The sequence below is a fragment of the Hipposideros armiger genome, unplaced genomic scaffold, assembly GCF_001890085.2.
Source record: "Hipposideros armiger isolate ML-2016 unplaced genomic scaffold, ASM189008v1 scaffold_307, whole genome shotgun sequence".
Taxonomy (NCBI): Eukaryota; Metazoa; Chordata; class Mammalia; order Chiroptera; family Hipposideridae; genus Hipposideros; species Hipposideros armiger.
In genome coordinates, this window is record NW_017731657.1 from 1783393 (window position 1) to 1810623 (window position 27231).

At 37.8% G+C, this 27231-nt stretch overlaps 1 protein-coding gene across 1 annotated transcript in view; it reads right to left on the reverse strand.

Annotated features, from left to right (window-relative positions):
* CLCA4 (chloride channel accessory 4) overlaps positions 1–24787 on the reverse strand; it is a 30820-nt gene extending 6033 nt beyond the window's left edge. Inside the window, exons 1-9 of the mRNA XM_019659917.1 lie at positions 24615–24787; positions 15842–15982; positions 15510–15657; positions 12143–12251; positions 10416–10593; positions 9875–10093; positions 7619–7846; positions 3950–4127; positions 2073–2179 (exon numbers count right to left, since the gene is read on the reverse strand). Of these exons, the coding sequence (XP_019515462.1) occupies positions 2073–2179; positions 3950–4127; positions 7619–7846; positions 9875–10093; positions 10416–10593; positions 12143–12251; positions 15510–15657; positions 15842–15982; positions 24615–24773 (1467 nt within the window). The 5' untranslated portion in view covers positions 24774–24787. The remainder of the gene's footprint in view (positions 1–2072; positions 2180–3949; positions 4128–7618; positions 7847–9874; positions 10094–10415; positions 10594–12142; positions 12252–15509; positions 15658–15841; positions 15983–24614) is intronic.
* Between the last annotated feature and the right edge of the window lie 2444 nt (positions 24788–27231).

A 27231-nucleotide genomic window follows, 5' to 3' on the forward strand; every position in this document is an offset into this window, starting at 1 on the left:
CTTTTTCTTTTAACTTAATAAAAATGTTCAAAATAAATGTTTACCCATCTTCAGAATGACCTAAAAGAAAATACCTATTGGTGGTGGCTAGGGTATTTGAGTAGAGGCACAGCAAGGTGAGGCCTCAAGAGAGAAAATCAGGACTAGCAAATAATGAGACAAGCACGCATCAATATTTTCCTGACGTGAAAGCTTCAAATAATTTTTCACACATGATAGAGTAGCACTGGACAATAAGCATGTCCAATAAGAGTGTAAAAAGAACAAAATGATGTTTATGAAGGTTAGAATCCTGAGAAGACAAATGAAAGATAGGACCTTTCTCTGAGAGGAGCTTCAAAGAAACTTTTTCAAGTTTTGTGGATGTCTCTTAGTCAAGGAGAGCCAACTTTATCCACTGATCAGGAAGGTACTTTCTACAGAAGTGTCATTTGAGGAAAGGATAGGAAATCCCTCTTCTACTCCAACCCAGTCCTAAACCAAAAACACCTTCATATCAGTGATAAAAGGAGGGAGTGAATTCTCTCATTAAAACATCATTGCCATGACAAAAATCTTAAGTTGTATGTTAAGTGGACATGTCTTTGAGTGGACAAAGTATTAGCAAGTTAAATGTGAACATGAGTGACTTTTTTAGACTCCACATCAGGAAAGTGTAAAACGGTTAGGAAACTTTGGCTACATAGTATTGCTAGGGGAAAATAACTGATTGAAGAATGGGACACAAATTTTCCTCTGTATTCTGGCTGCCATTTTAAGTAAGGGGAGCAAAACCGTCTTTCGTCCCCTTCCATACCACTTAAAAAGTCCATTCTCAAAAAACTTTGAGCACTTCTGCATGCAAATGTTTCTTTTCTGGCTGATTTTCCACATCCTGCTCTTACATTTTAAAATTCCTTTGGAATATTCCATTTTAATGTTCCACACCCCACTAAAATTACCAAGGTTAAAACAACACAAAATAATATCCTCAAAATCACTTCTTCCTCCTTATTTGTCAACTTTAGACAGTAGTATCATCATTTTCTAAGTCAACCAGATTGAAACCCTCACAAATTAGCTTTATTCTCTTTCAGTTTATTCTTCATATTCTGCCAAGCTAGATCCCAGACCAATTTGTAATCTGTTTGTAGGGTGAAGCTACAAACCAGATCTTTAAATCAATCTGCATATATATTCCTAGCCCTGCATCCACTAACTTATATGTTCGTTATTGTTGGAGAGTAGAGGAAAGTAGGTTTGGTTAAATGATCATGTCAGTTTTAATGTAGGCAGTGACTTGATGATCTGGAAGGTAGAAGATACATCTTCACAGAATGTGGCATGGTGGGAATGGATAAAGTCTTGGTGGGAATGGTTATGGGTCGAAACAGAATTTTGTAAAAAGTATTTTGAAGGAAACGGTGTTGACATTTTACATGGGACATGAATGAAGAATCAAAGTTTAGTCAAAGTTTTGAATCTAACAGAAAATGTGAGTGTTATTTAAACACAGATGAAAAAAGGAGCTGAGCTGAAGAGAGGTGAATAAAATAGAAAGCCAGTGAAAAGAGTGGTTGAAGAGGTAAAGGAAACCCTGAATTTTTAGATATGCATAATTATTCACTTTCTTCAGATAAATTTATTTCTAAGATGCTTTCCTTCTATTTTCAAGCCAGGTTCTTGAGTTTATTAATCTAATTTAAGTTTATTTCACAGCAGAGAAGGGTGGGAGAAATCTTGGAAGCATGAGGTTTTTTTATGCATTCATAGAAAAATGGATGCTATATTATTGGACAAAGTCTATTTTTTATGGAAAATTTAATATTATTAGGTTTTGATGTGATCCCTTTAACCAAACCCTATGGGAAAAGAAAAAGAAAAAAAATATGTCTGCTATTTCATTACTTACTTCACAATTTTATTAATTTGGTCATATCTAAACAATAATTTCTATCTCAAATTGAAGTTTTGATTTTAATTAACAATTTACTTTGAGAAAAATATAGAATTCAAAACTTATAACAACCAAATTGTTTTTCTTGATTAAGGCTAAATGCAAACACAAAAGCCTGAGGAGTGGGAACTCTGACCTGAAGAGACTGCTGGGAAATGTCGGTGTTTCCTGATGCAAGGGCCCCAAAAGCATCAATGAGGCCGTTGTTCTGGACTACATCTGAGGCAAAGAGATGGTGTCCTCCTAAAATGTAAATACATAAGCTAGGTTGCTTTCTAGAATATAAGTACTTATCACATTTTAGTGATTTTAAGGTAACAGGATAATCAAAATAATAAGTTTCAGTGAATATTACTAAAACAGACCAAAACCTAATAGGTGTAAAGATTAATTCTGAAATGTTAACTTAAAAATGTCAAAACCAGGAAGTGCAAGCTACCTTTATATTTGACTTATAGAAATCTCAGCTGGCTGAAATGCATCAAATAATCATAGAATACAAAAACAAAACAAAACAAAAAAACCAAGATGTTACAATTCCAAAGCTCACAGACTTCACATAGCCCTTTAGGGGAATTATTCACTTTTATTTAAGATGCAGTTCTAATAATATTGGCCTTCAGATTTTCCAGCCAGAGTAGATCAGAATCAAAATATTAGAATGGCTAAAGAGTGGCTATATTGAGGTATCCTGATAATAGAGAGATAGAAAAACTGTAACCAATGGAGACAAGTCCAAAAAAGCAATACTTCTGGGGGGCTACGTGGAATAGAAATAAGTTTTACAATGGACATGAAAGCACTTTGAAACAATGGGAGTTTGCACAATGAAGCACTTAAAAAGCAAGTTTAGGGGCCGGCCGAGTGGCGCATTGGTTAGGAGCTGGCTTGGGATGCTAGCTCTGAGCAGCAGGGCCCCGGTTCGGATCCCACATGAGGGCCAGTGACACTGCCGTCTACAGCTAAGATGCTGAGCAACAGCTCGACCTGGAGCTGGGCTGCCGTGAGTCGCTGGCGGCGGCGTAGGCTGCAGCCCCTGCTGCAGTGGGCTGCCATAAGCTGTGTGTAGCCGGCAGCCAGCGCGAGGGGCTGGTGGCTGGTGTGAGCTGCCAAGAGCCTCCGTGAGCGGCCGTCCAGAGGCCAGCGACCCATCTGCCTCACCCGGGAAGAGCGCAATGATAGCGCCAACATGGGCCAGTGAAGCGATGTCCTCCACAACTAGACTGAAGAACGGAATGAAAGCAACTTGTCTGTTCCCTTTCCCCCTGATTCCCCAGTGCTGTTCACCTCCCCCAATTCCTCAATAAAATCTTAAAAAAAAAAAGCAAGTATATATTTGGTAACATTAGAAGCCAACTTAATATAACAATTGATAGTCACAGTGTTATAAATTATGTATTCTCTACTATGTTTAAGAAGGCACTGAAAACATGTAGTCCATTTTCATCACATGTCTGTGTATTTAAGATTACAGCTACTGGAGTAAATGTTTATCTAGAAACTTTTTTGTTATTTAGATCTATTTATCCTAAACCTCTGTTAATCCCATTCAGGCCCTACCCCTGCAGCCTAAGTAAACTCTGGTCTCATGTATTTTACACTATCCCTCCTGTGCCTTGCATTATCATTTCAACCTGAATTTTTTATTCAGGATCTGATCATCTTTTCTACCCCCTTTCCCTTCAAAGAAATTCAACATCTTGTTCAAGGCCCAGCTTAAAAGTCACCTTGTCTCTCATGCCTTCCTTCCCTGGGAGAAATACTGGCTTCCACTGCTCGCACAGTGCTTGACTCCTACATAGTCCTCTTGTTATGGAGGAATGTTATCTAATTAGGAGTTTAATTTGCCTGTCCAGCCAGCTGGACTCTGCACCTTGAGAACAGAGGCCAGTCTGGCTTAACTGGTCCCTAGCTCCTGGCACAACTACAGAGCTCTAAAGAAGTTGATGAGTTGTCACCCTCTAAATTTATGCATTGCTATTAAAGAATTGGAGTATATAGGTCATATTTTACCTGTTATAATGGGCATCACTGTGACTGCTGGATCAGCATTTGGTCCCAAAGCAATAAAATGAATGATGACCCCACTGTTCTTCACTTCATCAAGACAATTCTTTGCAGAGGTATCCTCCCCATCACTCAGCAGCACTATTTCAGATCCACCTAGTTGGGGGTTTTGTTCTCCCATTACCTTCAAACATAATCAAAGCATAATTACCAGATATTCCTAGATCAAATGGATTTATAGGAAATTAGAAAAAAATGCACATGGAAAATAAAATTGTGAAGAAGTGATGGCGTCTGTTTTAAAATGATAGAATCTGCAATCACCAACCCCTAGGGGAATTTAAGCATGTCTATATTTTCTGTCAATCTGCCTTAGGGAATGTTTGCTCAAGGGAACTAATGTGGGAGCAGGGCTTTGGAGTATCCTACTGGCTTAAATGACAATGACATCTCAGTCTGGGGAAATCAGGTCAACCAGACACCAAAAATGTAATCGTTGAGTGTGGCATTAAATAGTTCTCTTCTTTCTTTGACCAGACTTCCCTCTGACAAGCCTTCGGTGTATAAAGTCTGTTGCATAGACAGCTAACTGCATTGAGGATCCACCTCAACATTAAAAAAAAAAAAAGTTAATGATTCTAAATTAGGGACCCCTTAGTGTGCTTGTAGAGAAAATATAGAGAAAGCTCTAAGCAGTCAAGGTTAGAGATCATGTTATATAACTTTTATTTTACCTTTAAAAGTAACAAGCACAAAACTAGGTATATTGGTGGTGCTCAGAGAATACATGAATTGTATTTATTGAATTATATTTATGGCTTGAGTCCTTTCCCTATAAAGTCAAATAGTTTACACTCAGAGTTCTGAATCTAGGCTCCTATAAAAAAGGATCAAGAGAATTTATCACAGGTAGCAACTATATTTCATCTTCTCTGACAGGTTTAATTAGTGGTGGCTTCTTCACGATTTTGAGAAATTGAGTCTTGGCCAAGAGGAAAAATGCCAGGTTATCAGTGGCTTTCATGGACTTGGAGAGGTGGTGTGTGTACATTTGCAGAGAGTTTGGAATGTAGAAATTCCTAATAAAACTGGGGTTAGGGAACAACATGACCAGCCTCATTTCAATTTTTTCATGTTTTGAGGCAAAGAATGACTATTACGTATATTGCAATATAAGAGAAATATTCTCTGACATACATTAAAACAAAACTGAAAATAGGAAATGCTTTTATATATTTACAGCATTTATACAGCATCCCCATCACATTCCTTCTGCACGTTCGATTGCAAAATGAAGATCTAAAGATGAAATAGAGTTCTCTCTCCTTCACCTCTCCTTTTTTTGTATTACTTATTCACTGAGCACTTAGTATGTGTTAGCCACTGTCCTGGCTGCTGGGAATTCAACAAGAACCACATAGTTCCTGAATTTGTAAAAAGAAAGGAATTAAATTTTAAAATATTTATTGAGATGTAAGTGAGAGAGTATAGAGACATAGAGATGAGTGACAAAGACACAATTAATATATTCTGTAGTGCAGGAGAAACAGCTCAATAGTATAGTGCTGCTTTTGGGGGGAACATTTGCTAGGTGTTAAATGTATTTTCTACAATGTGTAATTTAAGTCTGAGCTCCCAATCTGTTCCCAAATCACTACCCTATTACCTACAGTTTATTTTATACACGGCAAACAGAGTCATCTTCCTAAAACTTGAGTTGATTATCGGTCCCTGGTACTTAAAACCTTTCAGTAGCTTTCCGTTGTGCTTACAATACAATCCTTTTATATATTTTTTTAAGCTTTGAAATATCTAGCCATTGTCTATCTGCCAGCCATATTCCATACACCCTCATTTGTCAAACTCCAGTGCCACTAGCTTCTATCAGTTCTTAGAATAATTTCGTTCTTTTCCCCCTCTTTCTTAAGGGATTTTACACTTTCCTTTCTGCCTGAACCACTGGCTGTTTCTCATCCTTCACATCATATCTTAAATGTTACATTTCAGAGAGGGCTCAGTGGCCTCTCTACCTAAAGTAGGCAGAGCCCCTCCTTTCCTAATTATCCTTTCATGTCACCCTGTCTGATTCTACAATCTACAACTATTGCTTTTATTCATTTATTTATCTATGTACTATTTGTTCCCCACTGAAATAGCATGCACCACAAGAACAGAGAAGCTTTGCTTGGCACATAAATATATGTTCAATAAATTATAATATGCTATATGTTTGCCCCCTGTGTCCTACAATAAATATATATTGAATAAATTAAAACATGAACAACCCTATGTGCTAGCTTTCATTACCCAATTTTACCAATGAGCTAATCAATGACTATAGAGATGAAGGCTCATGCTTAGGGTCACAAAGCTAGTAAGTGATAATTGGAGTTTGAAACCAGGACTCAACATTAGAAAGCCACACTAAAATGCCAAGCAATTCATAAATGAGAGAGATTTAATAATGTTGGGAATCTAGGCCCCTGTAAAAAAGGAGGAAATGCTACATGAAAGAGCAAGGATTTTGAAGAATTGGTAGAATCTTAACATACAAAGATGGAAAGAAGGAAACATTTTAGGCAGAGGAATTGCATGGGCAAAGGTTTTTAGTACATGGTGGACTTGGAGAATAATGTGTGCTATAAATTGGTTAGAGCATAGAGCATCAGAAGGGGAAAATGGAGAAAAAAGCCTGGAAAGACTGATGAGAGCAGTTTTATTGAGGGGGTGAGAGACTTTTGAATAACATCAGATTAAGGAATTCAGACTTAATTTTATAGGTTGCGAGGGGGGGAGTGAAGATTTCTAAGCAACAAAATGACACATTTGATATTAAGTATAAACCCAAGATGACAATTTGGAAAAAAATAAGATGTATAATAATTGTTGTGAGTTACATATTTACTATGTAATGCATAAGTATTGTTTAAGTAAATAAATACATCATTTCATTTAACTCTCATAATAACCCTATGAGGTAGGCATTCTTATTTTCCTATTTTTTCGTTAAGGCATTGAGAGTCCAAAGATACTGGATTTTTTGCCTAAGATCATATATGAGTAGCTGGTAAATAGCAGAGCCAGTGCCCTGATGTCTAAACTCACGTTCTCCAATATTCCTTACCATATACAGGGGTTGGCAAACTGCGGCTTCTGAGCCACATGTAGCTCTTTGGGTACATTCTGTCTCAAAAGTTTGCCGACCCCTGATCTATGACTAATAGTCCCTGCTACATCTGCTTTAATAGATAAACATCAGGTTGCCTTAACTGAACCTCACAGAAACCGAAATGAGGATTGGCCCAAAGTGGAATCATACCATACCTATAAGTTGTTTCATTGCCTTAAAAGTTGATGAATTATGTGGCCAAGGCACACTTATTTAACTAATATTTATTGAGTACTGACTATTGCAATGTGAAAAGACAAAGCCCCTGACCTATCAGACTTATTATATTCTAGTGGCATTTTTATAGTATGTAATGTATTCACCCATCAGTTTATTCACTGATTCACTGATCCATTAAGAAAATCAAGTGAATTTTTAAAATATTCTTAGTCCTGTATTTCTTAGAATTAGTTATGTTAATATTAGTAAGCAAGCGTGTGCAGCAGCACTAACAGAAAAATGTCCTAACAATAAAACTCAAACTATACAGCCAGTATGATTTTCACCTGAAATCCTGATTTAATTCCAGCGCAGATGGACGTCCCTCCACTAGCTGCTGTAGGCAAGCTCTTCAAGAGGTTGTTTCTTTCGTTACTGCCTTTTATTTGGATTAACTGGCTTTTAATGTTGGCAGTACTATCAAAGTGCACCATCCCCACCCAGGATTCATTTTCAATGATCTCCAGCAGGAAATATTTTGCTGCTTGATTCATTCGATTTAGACGGTCAGAACCCTGAATAATAAAGGACAAGAAAAACAAACAAGTGGTTTTCCACTGGAAAATATTAGCATATCCCAAAGAGTTTGTTATTAAGAATTTTCTATCAATAATAATTCATGTTAAAGCAATTATTTTTTAACTGATGAAATTTAAAAATACAGTTATGCATATTATGAGACACATATAGTATAGTAAGGCACACAGGCTTTTAACCAGAGGTGATTCTTGACTGCTAAGCACCCAAATTACAGTTGGAGTTTGGGGTGGGGGGTGGTATTGGGTTGGAATTGGAGAGTGATGACTCATACCTTAGAGATGTCTCAATTACTCCTGGGGTCCTCTGTTAGAGTGGTATCAAGATGAAACCACTCCCCAGGTCCCCCCCAATATCAAACCAGGCTAGCATGAACTCCCAACTAGAGACTGAAATCTCCCCATCCAATAGAGACAAGACAACTCAAAAGTTGAAACTTTCTTGAGCTGCAGCTAAATTCTGAGAGGCGCAGCCTACTACTGCTTCTGCCCCTAAAATCTCCCCACCACTTCTCCACCATTTGGAATTGGTTCTCTGGTAACCCATTCAGGCTGACTTTCCCTCTTTCCTAGGTGAATGCTCAGGGTGTAAGCCTCTTCACACATCTGTTTTTTCCAGTCCCTCAACACCCACTGGTTTGCAGTACCTCCCCTTAATACATGTGCAAATTTCCCTCTGAGCTCCCTAGAGCCAAGTCACAGCGAGAAGCTTCTACATCCCCATCTTTGAGGGTTCTCTCTGCCACTTTGTTTGACCTTTAAACCTGGCTCTGCCTGCACCCTGTCTAGGGGTGGCTACTCATCTTCTCTTAATCAGAAATGTCATCTCTCCCCAGTGACACTTCCCGGAACACTTCTATGTGCTGTGTCTAGGACTCTGATGCTCGTTCATAAACCCTGTGCTGTTGTGAATTATTTCATTCAGCTGTATCATTGTCTACCCTTTTCATTAACCACACAGTCCACCATTTGTTGAAGGCATTATTCCCAATCTTGAGCACCCTCAGTCCTGCCCTCCAACGTGCTGTCCTTCTGGGTGCCTTACCACATTATGTCTGCTGGATTGTAGTCCATTTATTTCAACACTTATTATTGAGCACCTATATGCGATCAACCCTTTTCTAGACAACACGGATACAAAGATGAATAAGACATGGTTTAAAGTAGTAGAGGACATGGTTCCTAGAGGATCTGGTTCCAAGTACTAGAGGAGCTCCTAGTCTAGTGGGAGAGAAATGTGTAATTTTAATATAATATACAGTAATAGAGATTTGCACAATTCATTGTGGATCAACAGAAGGGCCTTCAGCCCAGCTTGGAACACCAGTCCATCTCCGGGAGGAAGTGGGTGCCTGTATCAAATTTTGAAGCATGAGAATGAGTTAACTAGATGATGTGGAAGGGAGAGAAAGTTTTCTCCATGAAACTGTGAACCCTTTGAGGATATGGGTCTCTATTCCTCGAGTCTAGCATAATGCCTACCATTTACTAAATGGTAGTAGAAGGAATGAATGGCTGAATCTGACCATAACTTTTTCATGGTGATGCTTTTTATTTGTGTCTTTGATCATAAAGAGGTCATTTATATAGATTATAAATAAAATTGATTCAGAATGAAGATCAGCAATTCACTCTATCCTCATTTCTGTCAAGTATTTCCAGTAGATAAAGGGTGCAGGTAAGAGAACATTTCCATATTTCAGTCTTTTGTTCTGATCTTCTAACTAAATCTTTATTAATGGGCCTAAAAGTCCTCCTCAGTAAACTCTCCATTTTCTGGGAGAAAAAAACAGAGACTTTTAGGTTAGGTCTTTTAAATTCGATTGCTATCCTTCTTTCATTACAATATTCATTGCCTCTCCTGAGGTCTTGACTACAGGAAGTGATGGGACTTATGCCACCATGAAATTTCAAAAAAACCCAGGTAAAGATAGTGTTCAGAGCGTTCTTAGGCATTAAATCAAACATGAGTCACTACATCCAGGAAAAATGGGACCATGAACTTACCGCCATGCTTCCAGACTTATCAAGAACTAAGCACACAATTCTTTCACTGATCCTCAGCAATGAGAAGACAGGTGAAGGGGGTGGTGCCACCATAGGCGTGGTGTTTTTGAAATCCTGTGAATTACTGATCACCTCCCATGTGCTTTTCGAATTGCACATTTTGTTTTGTGGGCTTGGAGCTTCTCGGTTATGGGTTTTATTATTACAGAATTCAATGACCTAAAAGGTTAATAAAATGAAAAACAAAGTTTTATATATGATGCATTTAAAAATTCAACTACAAATTTGGAAAAAATTTCTGCAAATATATTGTTTATTTAATAAAATATGATTAATTAGGAATCATAATAATAAGGTGAATTGTCAGTAATAGTAGTAATAAGTAACACTAGTTGAGTGCTTACTATGTGCCAATCAGTGTTCAAAGAAACCTATATTAATATATCTAGTCCCTCAGGTCATCTGCATAGATATTTTATAAACATGAAACAGGTCCTTTGATTATAAATATACAACATGAAGTAATAATTGACATACTTACAGAATCAATACCTTGCATAAACATTATGGATGTCTTTACAGTTTGAACTTTATCAGGGAAGAACTGACAACCTTTTTCATACAGTTTTGTCTTAGGATCAATTCTGCATCTATTAATTGAACAGCTGCCTCCTTGACACTTATGAACTTTATTTGTACCAGTAATACCTGTGGAACACCTGAAAAGATGTGACAGTTAGTCTTTGAGGCAACCTGACCATTAACATTTTTTTGAATAGCTAAGTGTCTATTCACAATGATCCTTATATCAAGGTTTTTATTCTTATGTGTGTATCACACACATCCTATTTTGACAGCAAAGTTTAAGGGTTTCTACCAGAGCAATTTTCCAAGAAATTTCAGAGGGAAATTTTAAGTGGGTTCTTCAGTATATACAATGGCTGAGTTCTCTACTGAGGCTAGAGTTGCTGCTGACCTGCCTACACTAATGGCTGTAAGCTCCCTTTTTCCAAACATCTCTCCTGGTAGCCTTGTGGTGGTAAATGTGTTGCAGACATATGAACAAGTGAAACCATTCACTCTCGGTACCCCCTTAGCTTACAGTTCTTTGTAGATTTCTTTTCAAAGAAGATATCCCCAATAGAATGGGATGTGGCATAATTACAAATGTTTTGATTATTCAGAGAGCATTTTTATCCAAAGTAAAACATGGCTTTAAGGAAAGGCTGAGGTACTGCCTAGGACAGTAAATAATGGTGGAAGTATTTTAGATATTAATATATGTTTTATTGCATGGAATTGGCCACAGGTTGCAGTGATATAATAGACGTGCTGGGATGTGAATATATCCCATCTTTTCAATGTGTTTCCAGTTCAAATTTAAGAAGCAATGACTAAATTTCATTCAGTCACTTAGGGGGTCTCCTACATATATGTATGCTTCTAGTGTCGCCAAAGTTAGTGAAAATAATGATGTTATCTATATTAACAATCATGATGAATTTTCTGCAGCAGAAACTAGACATTTAAGGGAGATGTGATGTAAACAGATGTAATCAATATAATACTCTTTAAAATACATATCCTTAAATTGGTGTTATGGGCTGATGAAGGCCTTCTTTGAAATCATATATCATTCAGTTTGTACATTTTTTATTCCCAGCCCCAGCAGGGCATCTAACTAAGATTGATTAAACTGATGGCACACAATTTTAGATGGATTTACCCCAACCATTCTCCCCTCTTGATCTTAGAACCAAGAGCATTATCTGTTATTACTATGATGTTAGATTGGTATTTTAAAATTAAGCTTATAAATCCTAAGAAATTCCTGTTTGGCCCCTTGAAGCTGGTTGATTTCTTACTCAGCCCACAGTTACTACTATAATATTTATTAACAATGTTTTTTCATTCTTGTGTAATGTAAATAATTTTGATCTCCCTGCATGTGGTACGGTCCTTTATACAGAACACAACTTTAGCATAAATGAGTTCTGGCAGCCGTGGAGGACAGATATTAAAATATGTCAACTTGACTTCCAAATGTTCTTGACATTATGTGCATTTTAAATTGGCAACCAGCTATTTTGAGATACATTTAGTAAAAAAAAACAACAACAACAAAAACCCCAGAAAAGTACTGTTTTGATATAGCATCTATTATCTGCATTGGGACAAAAATGAATGATTGGCAGTTCAAGGAAATCAAACTAAGGGAAATAGGAAGTTACAGACTGAAGTAATTTAAGAAAATTTAAATGGTCATGCCTTGTTGCTTCAATTTTTTTTGAGCTACCACTGTAGTAAGGCTCATCATCATTGTACTCATCAAACACTCCCCAGCGGAGATGGGCCCACTCGTGGACAAACAGTTTACCTGTGGGAAAATATTTCAAATACATGGTCATAATTCAAGTGACAAAATTAGTCCTTCAAATATTTTAAGAAATATTTTTTAAATAAAAAATATTAGGTTTGAAATAGCTGCCAACATTTATATTTTTGTTTATAAAAAACATATAGCATTACATTGAAGTATAGTATATAGTATATTATCTTTTTATTCTACAACATGTTAAATCAATGAAACATTTATTCTGTATATGCTATAGACAGAATAGACTGGGCTTTGGGTTTTGGTTCTTGGGGGGCAAAAAGTCTTAGATATTGCAATGGTTTTTGGCTCTGCAAAGCTCACTCCTACTAACAATATAAACAGATATGTAACATATTTGTGGTATTAAAATTTCATGAAGGTGCAATTGAATGTTAAAAAAAATGCCTATAAATGCTCCTTAGGGCATTGATAATGAAAAACAAAAAAGACTGAAAAACGCTGCTGTAAAACATATGTAATGTTGGGGGTATCTAAATGAAGTGATTATATTACTTAGTGCAAATAAGCATTAATTATATGAAAATAATTATTAATTTTATGTATTAAATACTGTACTGCATACTAGGAAATATAAAGATGAGTAAGATATATACCTTTACTAGGACTAGGTTATAGAGAGGGAGTCAGAATAAAAAAAATAATTCCTAAGCATTTCAGGGTAAATAGAAGAATAAGGGTAAATCCACAGCTTGAAATGCAGGAAGGAAAAAACAAGCAGAATTTTTGTTTTATCAATATGAGGAAGAACTTTAAAGGAAATAGAAACAGAGAAGGAGAAGATGGAAAATAGCCTAGTCTGCTACCATGTGTGTTTCTCTCACTCATATTAATTCATGAGATCTGAAGATGGGAAAATATCAGTATTATGCTAAAGTTATGTTTCTTTAAGTCCTTGTTACTCAAAATGGGTTCTTTGACTCGGCAGCATCAGTGTCACCTTCAAGCAAACAAGAAGTGCAGAATCTTGGGCCCACTCTAGATCACCTGAATCAGAATCTGCGTGGTAACGTGATCCCGAAGTGATTCCTCTACGCATTACATTTTTAAAACCCTGGTTAAAGATTTCCTAGGCAAATGGAACCAGATTAGAGATTGTGAAATTCTATGTAAACTTCAGCATAGGAGGAAGAAACCTTCATACCAATTACTGCAATAAGAGTTTGGTGAATTTTAAGAAAATTTACAACTGCCTGGTATGTGGCTCCCTTTTTACTGGGATCCGCTCTCAGATTTGCTTCCTTCTCAACACATGGCAGGTTGCCCTGCCTCCCATGCCCACCTGAATTTACTATGAAATTAGATTTCAGGTCTCACTACACACCAAAAAAAGCTAGCTGTGAGGAGATGATATGTTAGTTAGCTTGACTATAGTATCATTTCATTATTCACTGTGTATATGTATATCAAATCATCATGTTGCACATGTTAAATATATACAAGTTTTATTGTAAAAAATGCAGCCCCTCTGACTTAGAATTCCATTTCCATCTATATGATTGTCTCAGTTTCCACTAGCCCAGTTCTCATTTTTAATAGCATTTCACTCTTTGTGTATGTGCTTGTGTGTGTGTGCTTTTAATATCTACTATGTTGGCAGCCTCCAGCCACACTGAGTTTCGGCCAGGATGGTTTAAATAATCTTTCCAGGTACCTATTGTTATTGTTATCATTTTTATTACAAATTGCACATATTTTGAGGACTCTCTTCTTAACCTTATTCTTCCAAATGCCTTATTGTTTTTAGAACATTGTTTTTCAGAATACGAGTTTTCACAAACGCATGTATCATATTAAACTGTCAGTTATTGGATAGGGCTGAGGTGGGAGGTATGGAAAAAGAGTAAGAGCTCAGGTGAGGAAATTGGCTTTAAAAATTGGCAAAGCCTTGTATTCTAAGACAGGTAGAGGTGGGCATTAATTCAGAAGTAGAGAGAAGAAGGTAGGGGCTCTGTTTTCGCATTCAAGGCATTTATTGATTGACGGGATTGAAAAAAGTGGCTAGAGAACTTGAGAAAACTGGTAGAAGTTTTAGAACAGCTGCTGTGAGGAATGAGAGAGTTGAGAAGAGGCAAGTATGAACATTGCCGAGTAGCTTTGAGGGCTTTACTAAGCTTGGAAAACATGTTTTTGTAATGATACCAATTAGTTTTGCCATTTTCTTTCACAATCTTGGAAACATTAAAGGAGCCAAAAGAAACTAGCTGGAGATTTAGTACAGAGGATTTGGCAAGTTGAATGAAATATAAAGATAAGAGTGGTGAATAAGTTGAGTTATTTATACTTGTAGTTGAAATGACTGACTTTGCTGGACTTGCCAGGTAGGAGAAAAAAGGTACAGCAAGAAAGAAGCAAAAGATTAGGGGTGCCAAGGAGAACAAACATGTCCAGTCTCAAGTATGGGGGAGAATTAAGATTAGGATGGGATTAGATGATGGAGATTTCAAGACTGGGATGGGAAATGATAATGATGAGAACCAGGGCTAGCTGAGTGTTTGCCAGAAACAAGAGACTTAACTTAAGGGGCAGTGGAAGAAGGAGAGGTGATCTCAGATTATGCAGAATCAGAAAGGTTTTCCTTGCATAGTGACATGTGAGTTGGGCCCTCCTTTGACAATAATTTGCCTTGTTATCTGAAAAATAATGTGCTTTGTTCATTTGAACAAATGATCTTAACTTTTAGATTGAAGTAAATGAAACTTCAATTTTTATAAGTAAAAAATGATTACTTATAGGCAAGTTCATCTAGTGCAACCAAATAGGTTGAATAATAATATCAGCCGCTAACAGCCCATGAGTAATTTTTCTTGGCCAGGAACTGTCACCTTGGCTCTTTTCAGCTTTTCATACATCTGCCTTCCATGAAGGTGGCATGTGATTGACTAATATCCAGCTGTGGACAACAGGAAAATTAAGATCTGTAAAGTATGCTTTAAGTAAAACATTTATTATTGCTGCCCAGTGTTCACATTTCTGTAGATACTGTACTGAGTACAGTTACATGGATTATCTGTTTTAATATTCACAACAATCCTATAGAGTACGAACTCCTCTATTCACTATTTTACAGGAAATAAGCACAGAGAGGCTAGCTCACTTGTCCAAGGTCACACATAACTGATAAATAGAGGAGTCAGGATTTGAACCTAGGGACTCTAGCTCCAGGACTTGTGCACTTAACCTGGGTACACAGCTGATTGTTGGAAGGATTGCAAAATATGTGTTAACTGAAATTCCTACCTCTTGGCCCATATTCATTTTGTTTTTTTCCAAGTACAAAGTCAGGGGTGAAGTGAATATATTCTCCTTTTTCTTCACAGGCTGTGAACTGCTTGGTATATGGTTCATCTCTACCTGGGAAGGTAGGTGGTGCAACTAAAACATCAGCCTGAGAATGTTTAAAAAGATTTTTAAATCATTAAAATCATTTTAGAAATAAAAAAGTCATTTAAATCATTTTAGAAATAAAAATGATAACATTTAACTTGAAAAACTCTGAAATAATCAATTTGTAGCAAATTTGAAAAGCACCAGAAAATATAATATTTTAAGAGACGTTTTTTGATGCTTACATGGTTGTAGGTTTCATGTTTTGGCCTCTTGTATTGAGGATTATTCTTCCAATTCTCAGGAATCAATATTGATACATTTTTGAAAAAAAATCTTTTCTCCGTGGCTTCAAAAAGGTAAGTAGAAGCTGTAGTCACCATGTCCTATTATTAAAGGAAAAAAATATGTGAGGATAGCCAAGTGACAGTAGTCTAAATGAGCAGAGGCTCATCATCATCATATCCCAGATTAAGAGTGGAGACGAAAAGCAGCTGACTAGTAAACAGAGCCTCTGCTTCAGAATTTCAACTCTGCCACCTGTCAATCCAAAATTATAGCTTAGTCCTGTACATTTACAGGTTTTGAGTCTTCCATAATTCTTCATCAAAAGGCAAATGTTTCTATTTGGTGTTAGGAGAAATTACATAATATGACACAGAACACAGATTTTAGAGTCATCTACTTGGTTCTTATGCTGGTATTAACATTTTCCGGGTATTAGATCTTGGCCAAGTTATGTAATACTCTGAATCTCATTTTCCTCATCTCTCAAATGGACTATGACTACCTATCTTTAAGGATGCCATAAACATAATGCGTTATAAAGTGCCCCACACATAGACAGGTATAAAACTGCTTGATAACTACCGTTTATAAGTTACAGCCTTTGCTGATGCAAGTTGAGGAGAACAGTTGGTAGGCATGGGTCACAGGAGAGGTTTTTCATTACACGCCCATTCCCCCAGTAGAGGCAGCTGGGTCCGGAGCTTCGGGTTGGGTGATGGAAAATTTCACAGTAGAGGCAGGGCTTTTTGACCATAGGCAGAGCTTGTTGCTCTGTTATCAAACTGAAAATAATGTCATTCTATATTGTTCATTATCCTGAATCCCAAAATACAAGATTAATTAAAAAAAAATAGTCCCACCCTAGAGCTTCCTATCTAGTGGGGGGAAAAGATGGTGAAAGGGCTTTATGGTAATTTAATCCACATGATCAAACCCGCTGAATAACTGAGGGATCTTGGGTGATGGATGATGATATCAACTTCTTCGTCTTGCTGGTAACACCCCAGTCTATCGTGCTGTTTTCTTCAAGGCAGGCTCTCATTCTCCATGATGCTTCCTGACCTAGCATAAACCCACAATAGAACTGTTTTTCCTCAGGAATTCCAGGGTTCTCTTCTCTGTTCTGTTGAAGACAGTCCAGTGTGCTGACTCATATGTACTGAAGAGAACAACAAACTGATTGGGTTAAGAGCCATAGGATCTGTCAAATGGCTAGAATTCACAGAACTGAATGCCCTGAGTCCTAGCTGGGAGCAAGAACAGGGGCTTTGAAGAGCTCTCAAAGTAGGTGGGAGGTTACTTCATCACTGGCCTAAAGCAAATGAAATAATTCTCTACCTTTTCCCTAAGGATGCCTCCCCTCTTTTTATATTTTGGGATACTTAGTCCTCAATAGGTTGTTACCATGTGTTTTAAGCGATGGCTCTCTCTGTGCCTATGAGATAAAAATGTATATGATGGCTGAACTCACCAGAAGAAAAGAGAAAGGACTCAAATAAAATAAAAAATGAAAGAGAAACATTACAACTAATACCACAGAAATGCAAAGGATCATAAGAGACTATTATGAACAATTATATGCAAACAAATTGGACAACCTAGAAGAAAATAATAAAATTCATAGAAACATACAGCATACCAAGATTGAATTATGAAGAAACAGAAAATCTGAACAGACTAATTACTAACAAGGAGCTTAAATTAGTAATCCCACCTCCCTGCCTAACAAGCAGAAGTACAGGACTAGACGGGTATAATTTGGTGAACTATACCAAATATTCAAAGAATAATTAATATCAATTCTCCTCAAACTCTTCAAGAATAGAAGAGGAAGGAACATTTCCAAACTCATTTTATGAGGCCAGTATTACCCTGATACTAAAAGCAGACAAGGGTGCCACAAGAAAAAAAATTACAGGCCAATATTCCTAATGAACATAGATGCAAAATTCTCAAAAAAATATTAGCAAACTGAATTCAACAATACATTAAAATGACAGTACACCATAATCAAGTGGGATTAATTCCAGGGATTCAAGGATGGTTCAGTGTCTGCAAATAAATCAACATGATACAACATTAACAGAATAAAGGATAAAAATCATATAATCATCTTGATAGATGCGGAAAAAGCATTTGACAAAATTTAACACCCGTTTATAATAAAACTCAACAAAGTGGATATAGAAGGAACATACCTCAACATATGACAAGCCCACAGCTAACATCATACTCAATTGTGAAAAAAATGAAAGCTCTTTATCTAAGATCAGGAACAAGACAAGGATGTCCACTCTTGTCACTTTAACTCAACACAGTTTTGGAAACCCTAGCTAGAGTATTAGGCAAGAAAAAGAAATAAATGACCTCCAAATCAGAAAGGCAGAAGTTAAATGTCACTATTTGGAGGTGGCATAATATTGTATGTGAAAGCCCTAAAGACTCCACCAAAAAAACCTGTTAGAACTAACAAATGAATTCAGTAAAGTTGCAGAATACAAAATCAATGGGAAAATATATTGCATTTCTATACACTAATAACAAGCTATCAGAAAGAGAAATTAAGACAACAATCCAATTTCCAATTTCATAAAAAAATAATATACCTAGGAATATATTTAACCAAGGAGGTCCTGTACACTTAAAATTATAAGACATTGATGAAAGAAATCGAAGAAGACACAAATAAAAGATATTCCATATTCATGGGTTAGAACAATCTATAGTGTTAAAATGCTTATACTATCCAAGGCAATGTACAAATTCAATACAATCTCTATCAAAATGCCAATGGTATTTTTCATTGAAATAGAAACAACAATTCTGAAATTTGTATGGAACCACTAAAGACCTTGAATAGCCACAGCAATCTTGAGAAAGAACTATGCTGGAGGCATCACACTTCCTGATTTCAAACTACTACAAAACTATAATAATCAAAACAGTATGGTTTCGGCATAAAAACAAACACAGAGGTCAATGAAACAGAATTGAAAGTCTAAAAATAAACCCACACATATATGGTCAATTAATTTATGACAAAGGAGCCAAGAATATACAATTTGGAAACAACAGTCTCTTCAGTAAATGGTGTTGGGAAAAGTGAACAGACCCATGCAAAAGAATGAAACTGAACCACTATCTTACACTATATACAAAAACTAAATAAAAATGCATTAAAGACTTGAATGTAAGACCTGAACTATAAAACTCCTAGAAAAAAACATAAATGGTAAGCTCCCTGAGATTGGTCTTGGTGCTGATTTTTTGGATTTTACACCAAAAGCAAAGGCAATAGCAAGAAAAAACAATCTGACTAAAAAATGGGCAGAAAATCTGAATAGACATTTTTCCAAAGAGGACATACGAATAGCCAACAGGCACATAAAAAGGTGCTCAACATCACTAGTCATCAGGGAAATGCAAATGAGGACCATGATGAGATATCACCTCACATCTGTTAGAAAGAATATTATCAAAAAGATAAGAAATATCAATCTTGGAGGGATTGTGGAGAAAGGGAACCCTTGTGACTTTTGTGGGAGTGTAAATTGGTGCAGCCACTATGGAAAACAGTATAAAAATTCCTGAAAAAAAACATAGAACTAGCATTTGATCCAGCAATTCCACTTCTGGGTATTTAGCCAAAGGAAATGAAAACACTAATTCAAAAAGACATATGTACCCCTATGTTAATTGCACAGTTATTTACAATGGCCAAAACATGGAAGCAACTTGTGTCCACTGATGGGTGAATGGATAAAGAAAATGTACTATATAAAATCAATGGAATATAACTGATCCATTAAAAAGAAGGAAATCCTGCCATTTCTGACGACATGGGTGCACCTCGAGGCCATTACTTTACGTGAACAATAAGTCAGACAGAGAAAGACAAATAATGTACAATCTCACTTATACGTGGAATCAAAAGAAAAACAAATAACAAAAATTGAGCTCATAGATACAGAGAACAAACTGGTGGTTGCCAGGAGCTTTGGAGGGGGGGGGGTCGGCTAAATGGGTGGAGGGGGTAAAAAGATACAAACTTCTAGTTATAAATACGTCAGGTGAGTCATGGTGATATAATGTACATCATGATGACTATAGTTAATAATACTGTATTGTATATTCAAAAGTGCTAAAAGACTAAATCTTAAAAAGGTTTTATCACAAGAAAAAAAATTTGTAACTATGTTATGGTGATGAATATTAACTAGATATATTTTAGTGATCATTTTGTAAATTATACAAATATCAAATCATTGCATTGCACATCCTAAATTAATATAATATTATACAATGTAACTTATATCTGAAAAACTTTTAAAAGGTATATGTGCTGGTTTGAATTATGGTACCAACTAGAAAAGTAGGATTTCTGCATAGAGTTGTGTGGGTTGTGCATTGTATAACTCCAAGGGATTTCATTTACTTTGGAGTCTCCATGGCTGTTTGTGACCATCTATAGTGGTATGTTTTCAAGCCATGGAGGTATTTTACAGACCCTATATCAGACAACTGTGACTCCTTGGAGCATACGAGGGTGGTTAATAATGGTTCCTGCAGGCTTTCCAAGTAGAATTTCTATAATATTCCTTCTAAATTGTTTCTCAGAATTCCTATAGTATTGTAGTTGGATCAAAGAAGATTACGATATCAGTGTTTCAGAAAATAAGTACTTTCGGACCGGCTGAGTGGCTCAGTTGGTTAAGAGCTTGCCCAAGAGTGTGAGCTCTGAGCAACAGAGTTGCTGGTTCAATTCCCACATGGGCCAGTGAGCTGCCCCCAAGCTGAGCTGCCACTGAGCTGCCAACAAGTGGCAGGATGGCTCAGCTAAAAAAATTTTAAAAATAAGTACTCTCTAACTAAAAAGATACATGAAAGTTGACAATTGACATCTCAGTTCCTAAATTATGAATCAATTCAGCACAAATCTCATTGTGGTCAGAAAGTAGTATCCCAAGAGTAAGGTTATATCCACATGTTGGTTCACCAATTGCAAAAAAAAACAGTGATTTTTTTTCATCTTCTATAAGCCAGAACCCAAACCCAGGTATGTAAGTCTTCAGAGCCCATGTGCTTGATCTCTACTCTGGTTGTGCTACTTAGGAAGCCTTTGAAAATCATTCAGTTTCTCCAAATCCCAGTTTTCTCTTCTGTGTAATATGGATGACAGTATTTCGCACAATTGTTTGATACTATAAATGCAAGGACTTTGTAGAGGGCTGAAAGAAGGTCAGGAAACATTGTGTGATCTAAGAATGTCTACTAACAATTTAATTTTTACTTACAGTTTCAGTAGAGGACCATTTTAGCATTGTTTTCTTTTTACCCTTACAAATAATTCTTCCAAATACTGATTTCTGGGGTTCAGAAGTATTTGAAACAGATTGAATTTTGCTGGACACTAAGAATCCATTATTCAGAATCAGCTATTATTAACTGGTATTCAAGCCTGTGTTCTTTAGAAAAGGGACACTTACCTTACCCTGTAATTCAAAAAAATATCAATAAGTGAATACCACTATGCTGCAAGATTTTATACAGAGTGAATGGTGAATGGCAGCCGTAGAATCACCTGCTCACAACTCAGGTCATGCCCATCACCTTCCGACTGATAACAACACCCATGCAGAAGGCTACAATGATGAACACAGGGACACACTAGTAGGGGAACTGAATACAAGGAATCTGTAGATGTTGATGTCAGGGACAGGAGAAACAGATTTGCATGGTTGTGGCACCAATCTTTTACAAGGAATGATATAGTTGAAAAAAAACTTTAGGAATACAATTCTTGGTGCAGTCCTGGAGTTTTTCTGTTCTCCATCTGTATTACCTAATGAACTCATTTTCTCTCTTGGCTTTAAATCTCATCTACACACTAAAGACTTCCAAATTTTTACCTTCACCCAGATTTTCCTCCTGAATTCTGATTTCTGTCTCCATCTACAAGGATATCTAATAAACATCTCAAATTCAAAATGTCCCAAACTAACACCTGATATCTCAACTGCCAAATAATCTCCACTGAAGTCTTCCCCTTCTCTCAGTTGATGATAATTCCATCTTTCCAAGTGTTCAGGAGCAAACCCTTAGTGACCTCTACCGTAGGAGGTCTGACAACTAAGTTCATGAACTTGTTGCAGCGATGTGGCCAACCTTTTTTGGTATCAGAGAGATTATTCATTATAAATTTGTACCAACTGGACAAACAGTTAACTGAGTTTACTATTTGGAAGTGCTGAAAGGCTGCATGAAAAAGTTAGACTGAACTTTTTGCCAACAATTCATGGCTCTTGCATCACAACAATGCACCAGCTCACACGGCACTGTCTGTGAGGGAGTTTTTAGCCAGTAAACAAATAACTGTATTGGAACACTCTCCCTACTCACCTGATCTGGCCCCCGATGACTTCTTTCTTTACCCAAAGATAAAGGAAATATTGAAAGGAAGACATTTTGATGACATTCAGGACATCAAGGGTGATACGACAACAGCTCTGATGGCCATTCCAGAAAAAGAGTTCCAAAATTGCTTTGAAGGGTGGACTAGGCACTGGCATCAGTGCATAGCTTCCTAAGGGGAGCACTTTGAAGGTGACCATAGTGATATTCAGCAATAAGGTATGTACCGTATTTGCCGGCGTATAAGACGATTTTTTGGCCCTGAAAAATATGCCTCCAAGTGGGGGGTCGTCTTATACGCCAGGTACACTTCAGATAGACTGCCCATAGTGCTTGCCCCGTGCCATAGTGGCCTCCGATGCCCGCCCACTTCATTCCACATACCGTTCAGGCATCAGCAGCGCTGCTGGGTGTATGCTCGGCTGTTATGCGATTTTGCTGTTATGCGATTTTACCACACTCGCAAAATTGCACACAGCCGACCATACACCCAGTATGATAGCGCAAAATTGCGAATCGTGATACCATACTGGGTGTATGGTTGGCTGTGTGCGATTTTGCGAGTGTGGTAAATTCGGGTTACTGTATATTTCTTTACATATGCATTGAAGATTCACGATTTTGCGCTATCATGGTGCCTGTTAGAATGTTGAAGAGCTCGCACTTGCGCACTAGTGAGGTCCCAGGGAGATGCTGATGCAAGGGTGGACCAGACTGCTATAGTGACAGGGCGGCCAAACAGGGAGCAGGGACCAATCAAATCAGGCTTTGTATACAGCCAACAGCCAACCACAATACTGCACCATTGTACAGTACAGCATAGAAAATGTCGACCAGTCAAACCCCTATCATCCCTATCATGGCACCAGCCAAAAGAAAGAAGTATGATGCAAATTTTAAACTGAAAGTTATAAACTTTGCTAAGGAAAATAATAATTGTGCTGCTGCAAGACAATATGGAGTAACAGAAAAGATGGTTCGGGACTGGAAATCAAATGAGAAAGCATTAAAGAGTATGCCAAGGGGTAAGTGTGCATTAAGAAGAGGCACCCCACACTGGCCAGAACTTGAAAAACATGTAGCAGACATGGTGGCTCAACATCGCCAAAACGGTTATGTGGTGACACGAAATACAATACGCTTGTTTGCACTTCAGTGGGCCAAATCAAATCTGATATTGTTTTACCTTTTATTTGGTGTGTGGAAGGTGTGCGGAAGAGGGGGTAGTCTTATACGGCGAGTATATAACAAACTCTGTATTTTGAGTGGAAATGTTAGGGGGTCGTCTTATACGCCCAGTCGTCTTATATGCCGGCAAATACGGTAGCACTTTTTCTAGGATGGGCTCGCGAACTTAATTGCTAGACCTCGTAATATCCCTGTTCCTAGTCACCATCGCTTCTTGCCTACAGTAGCTTCCTACCCAGTGTCCCTCTACACCTCTGCACAGAGCTTATACAGCATGAGTGACAAGTGGAAGCCCTCTACAGTTTCCTCAACACTACAGCCAAAGTGATCCTAGAACATTCATGAGAGAACACACTTCTCCTCTGCTCAGAATCCTTCCATGGATTCCTGTAGCACTGAGAGTAAAAGCCCAAGTCTTCCCAGTGGCTGGGCCCTGCTGCCTCTCCAGCTTGAGCAATCCCACTCTGCCTCCTGCCCATTTACAGTTGTTTCCTTGGTCGCATCAAGCATGCTTCCACCTCCATCCTGCTGTAGCTTCTATTGCCTCCCCAGATTTTCAATCAGCTCTTCCTTCACTCATCTCAGGCCTCTGCTTAGATGTCACACCAACAGTGAGGCTTTCCTTGACTACTCCACGTGAAGGAGTAACCCACATTCTCCCCCTACCTCAGCCTCACCCACACTGCCTAGCCCCCTCTGCTGATTTATTTTACTCCTTACCAACTTACTGCCAACTGACCTGCTATTGTACATTTCCATGTTTTTATTACACATATCTGAAAAGAATCATGTACACTGCCTGAGGGCAGGGGGTCTTCCATTCACTGGTGTCTTGCCATAACCATTCAATAAATAATTGTTTAAAGAGTGGACAAATCCAGCTTCCCATTTACAGATGAAGAAACTGAGACTCAGAGAAGCCCTATGCCTTATCTTTGGTCATATGCTGACACAGGGTAGACACGTCTACAGCCTCCAGTGACCATTGTCCATTCTATCATTGTGCTCACTGCACCACTACTTTTAAACTTTCTGGTGCATTCAGAAGTTTCCATAATAATTATTGACCACTAACGTTTTTTTCCTTCTCTATAATTCAAACAGAAAAAAAAAATCCCATTTCTTCCTTACCTTTATTTGTTCAATTAGTGTTCCATCTTCTGGCACACGAGGGTCTATAGCAATGATAATGTCCTCGTAGCCATTGTCACTCAGTCGAACAAGGGAAGTATTGGACCCTTGCAGCAGGCAAAGGACGAAGAGGAAGACAGTGCTTCTGAATGACCCCATTGTTCCTGGTCTCCGTGTCGGTTTGAGCAAGAGGCTTTCTATGACCTTCTCTCTCTCCATATATACATCTCCTGAATCTCACAGGTGTGACTCATTATGGGTCACTGACTGTATCAAGTTCAGTTTTATATATGTGGGAAAATATTGGATTTGCTTACACAATCGTTTTATTACATATTGTCATAAAAGTTATTGGAAAAATGGAAGTAATCAGATCTTTTTATAAAATACATTGTACATTTTAGCTTGGGAAGCTTTTTCTGTACTTTCTAATTTTGGCTGATTTCCTAAATATAGACATGTACTTTGTATTTTCCGTAGAGTGCAATGTGAAAATTAATAAAATTTCATAATGAAATGAATAAAGACAATAATGTTAACGTTTTTCAGTTTTACAAAGCAATTTAATCATTTAGATTATTTACCAAGGGTATAAATAATGGAAGAGAATGCAAGATTATTAAATGTAAATAACACCAAATTAGGTAAGATGGCTTTGAAGTCTAAATTAAAAATTTTAAAGACTTTGATAAATTAAGGAAGAATTGATAAAGTTATTAGAGTAAATTTTTTTTAACATCCTGCCCAGTTAAGAATGAATAGAATTTGCTTTCATACAAGCATATCAAAAAAGTCTGGTTGAGTGCCAACTATAATTTTTTAAAAAAGTCTGGTAGTGTGCTGGTTTCTATTAAAGCAGAGTAATTGATAGTAACAGTTAATATTTACTTGGTGCTTATCAGGGAAGAGATTCTTTCACCTAATCTTAAGTAAGCATGACTATTATCTTCATTTAGTATGGGAACAGAGTTTCAACAGCTCCAAGGTCACATAACTAGAAAATGGCACTCAGGGCCTGAACCCAGCATTCCTACCACAGAGCTCAGGTGGATTTCAATACTCCACAATACAGCAATGTTATTTATGAGGTAAATAATATAAGATTTAAAAAAAAAAAGGAGGGAGGGTATCAGGTTAGGAGTTTTGATGATGAATCAAGAATGTCTACTCCTAAAGCATAAAGCAGCCATGACTCATCTGAAACCCAAAAGAGAACTGAATATAGAATAGCAGAAAATGTCTTTAATTTCTGAGCAAGGAAATGTCTCCAAGATAGAGGCTTTGTCACATGTGCCCAGATTCTGCCCTTCTAGGCAGCATCCCACACGTTCTTCCCATTTCCTCAGGAATATTATGGGATAATTGTACATGCATAGAATTAATATGTTGTATAAGGTACAGGATGGAGCTGTTATGCTGACAACTCCAGGGAAACTGTGATTTCCTGAAGGGAGCAGGAGACTGTGTGTTAACAAATGTATCCCAGCCAGTCTTTCCCTGGCCTCAATGACCTTTCTTGCAACTGCTCACAACCTCTCCCAGACTTCCAGATTGGTGCTTCAAGCAAGCCATGTAGCCTGCTCCTATCCCACAGAGTTGATACTCAGGAAATTTATTGACGGATGGACAGACTGAACTAGCGAATGATTCTCATTTTAACCTCAAATAACAACATATCACAGTCCCTAAACAGAAGCTTGTCCAAAGCCTCTGAAATTGTGGAGAAACCTGGGATACTCAGAGCCCCTCTAATGTTTTGGGAGCATCTAGATTATTTTGAGGGGGTGTTATTACTCCCTCAATAAAATTGTGAAACTCTTGGTTTTAAGGTTGGAAGGGAGGTTGTTCCATTTTGCCAGAGGAGTTAGGAAAAGCTGCCTTCAAGCACTCAACACATGCAGCTCTGTGAAAATAGAAAAAAAAATTTTTATAAGAGTTCTCCTCTACTTGTTCCTGGTGGCAAGGAAAGGAGCGAAGCTTCATGGACTGTGAGAAAGGACCTCCTTGGAATTGAAGACAAATGTCTGTTCCTGACTTATTTTCCATCTCTTTCTCTTGCTGTGTTTCTTTTCTTTTCTTTTCTTTTCTTTTTATTGGGGAATTGCGGGGTGGGAACAGTGCTGGGGAGTTGGGGGAAGGGGAACAGACAAGTTGCTGTCCTTTTGTTCTTCAGTCTAGTTGTGGAGGACGTTGCTTCACTGGCCCAAGCTGGCACCATCATTGCGCTCTTCCCTGGCGAGGCAGATCAGTCGCCGGCTTCTGGATGGCCGTTCACTGCGGTTGCTGGCCACACACGGTAGCCCATGGCAACCCACTGCAGCAGGGGCTGCAGCCTATGCCATCACCCTTGACTCACTGCAGCCCAGCTCCAAGTTGAGCTGTTGTTCAGCATCTCAGCTGTAGAGGGCAGTGTCACTGGCCCTCATATGTGGGATCCGAACCGGGGCCCTCTGCGCCATTCGGCTGGCCCTCTCTTGCTGTGTTTCTAACACACACTGTAAATAGGGAAGTGGACAGCTTCTCTGGTTGTCCTCAGAGCCATCCCCATCCATAACTAGCCTGCCTCTTGCTGATTCCCAGTTGGTTACCCAGTTACAAGGGTCACTGTTTCCAACAA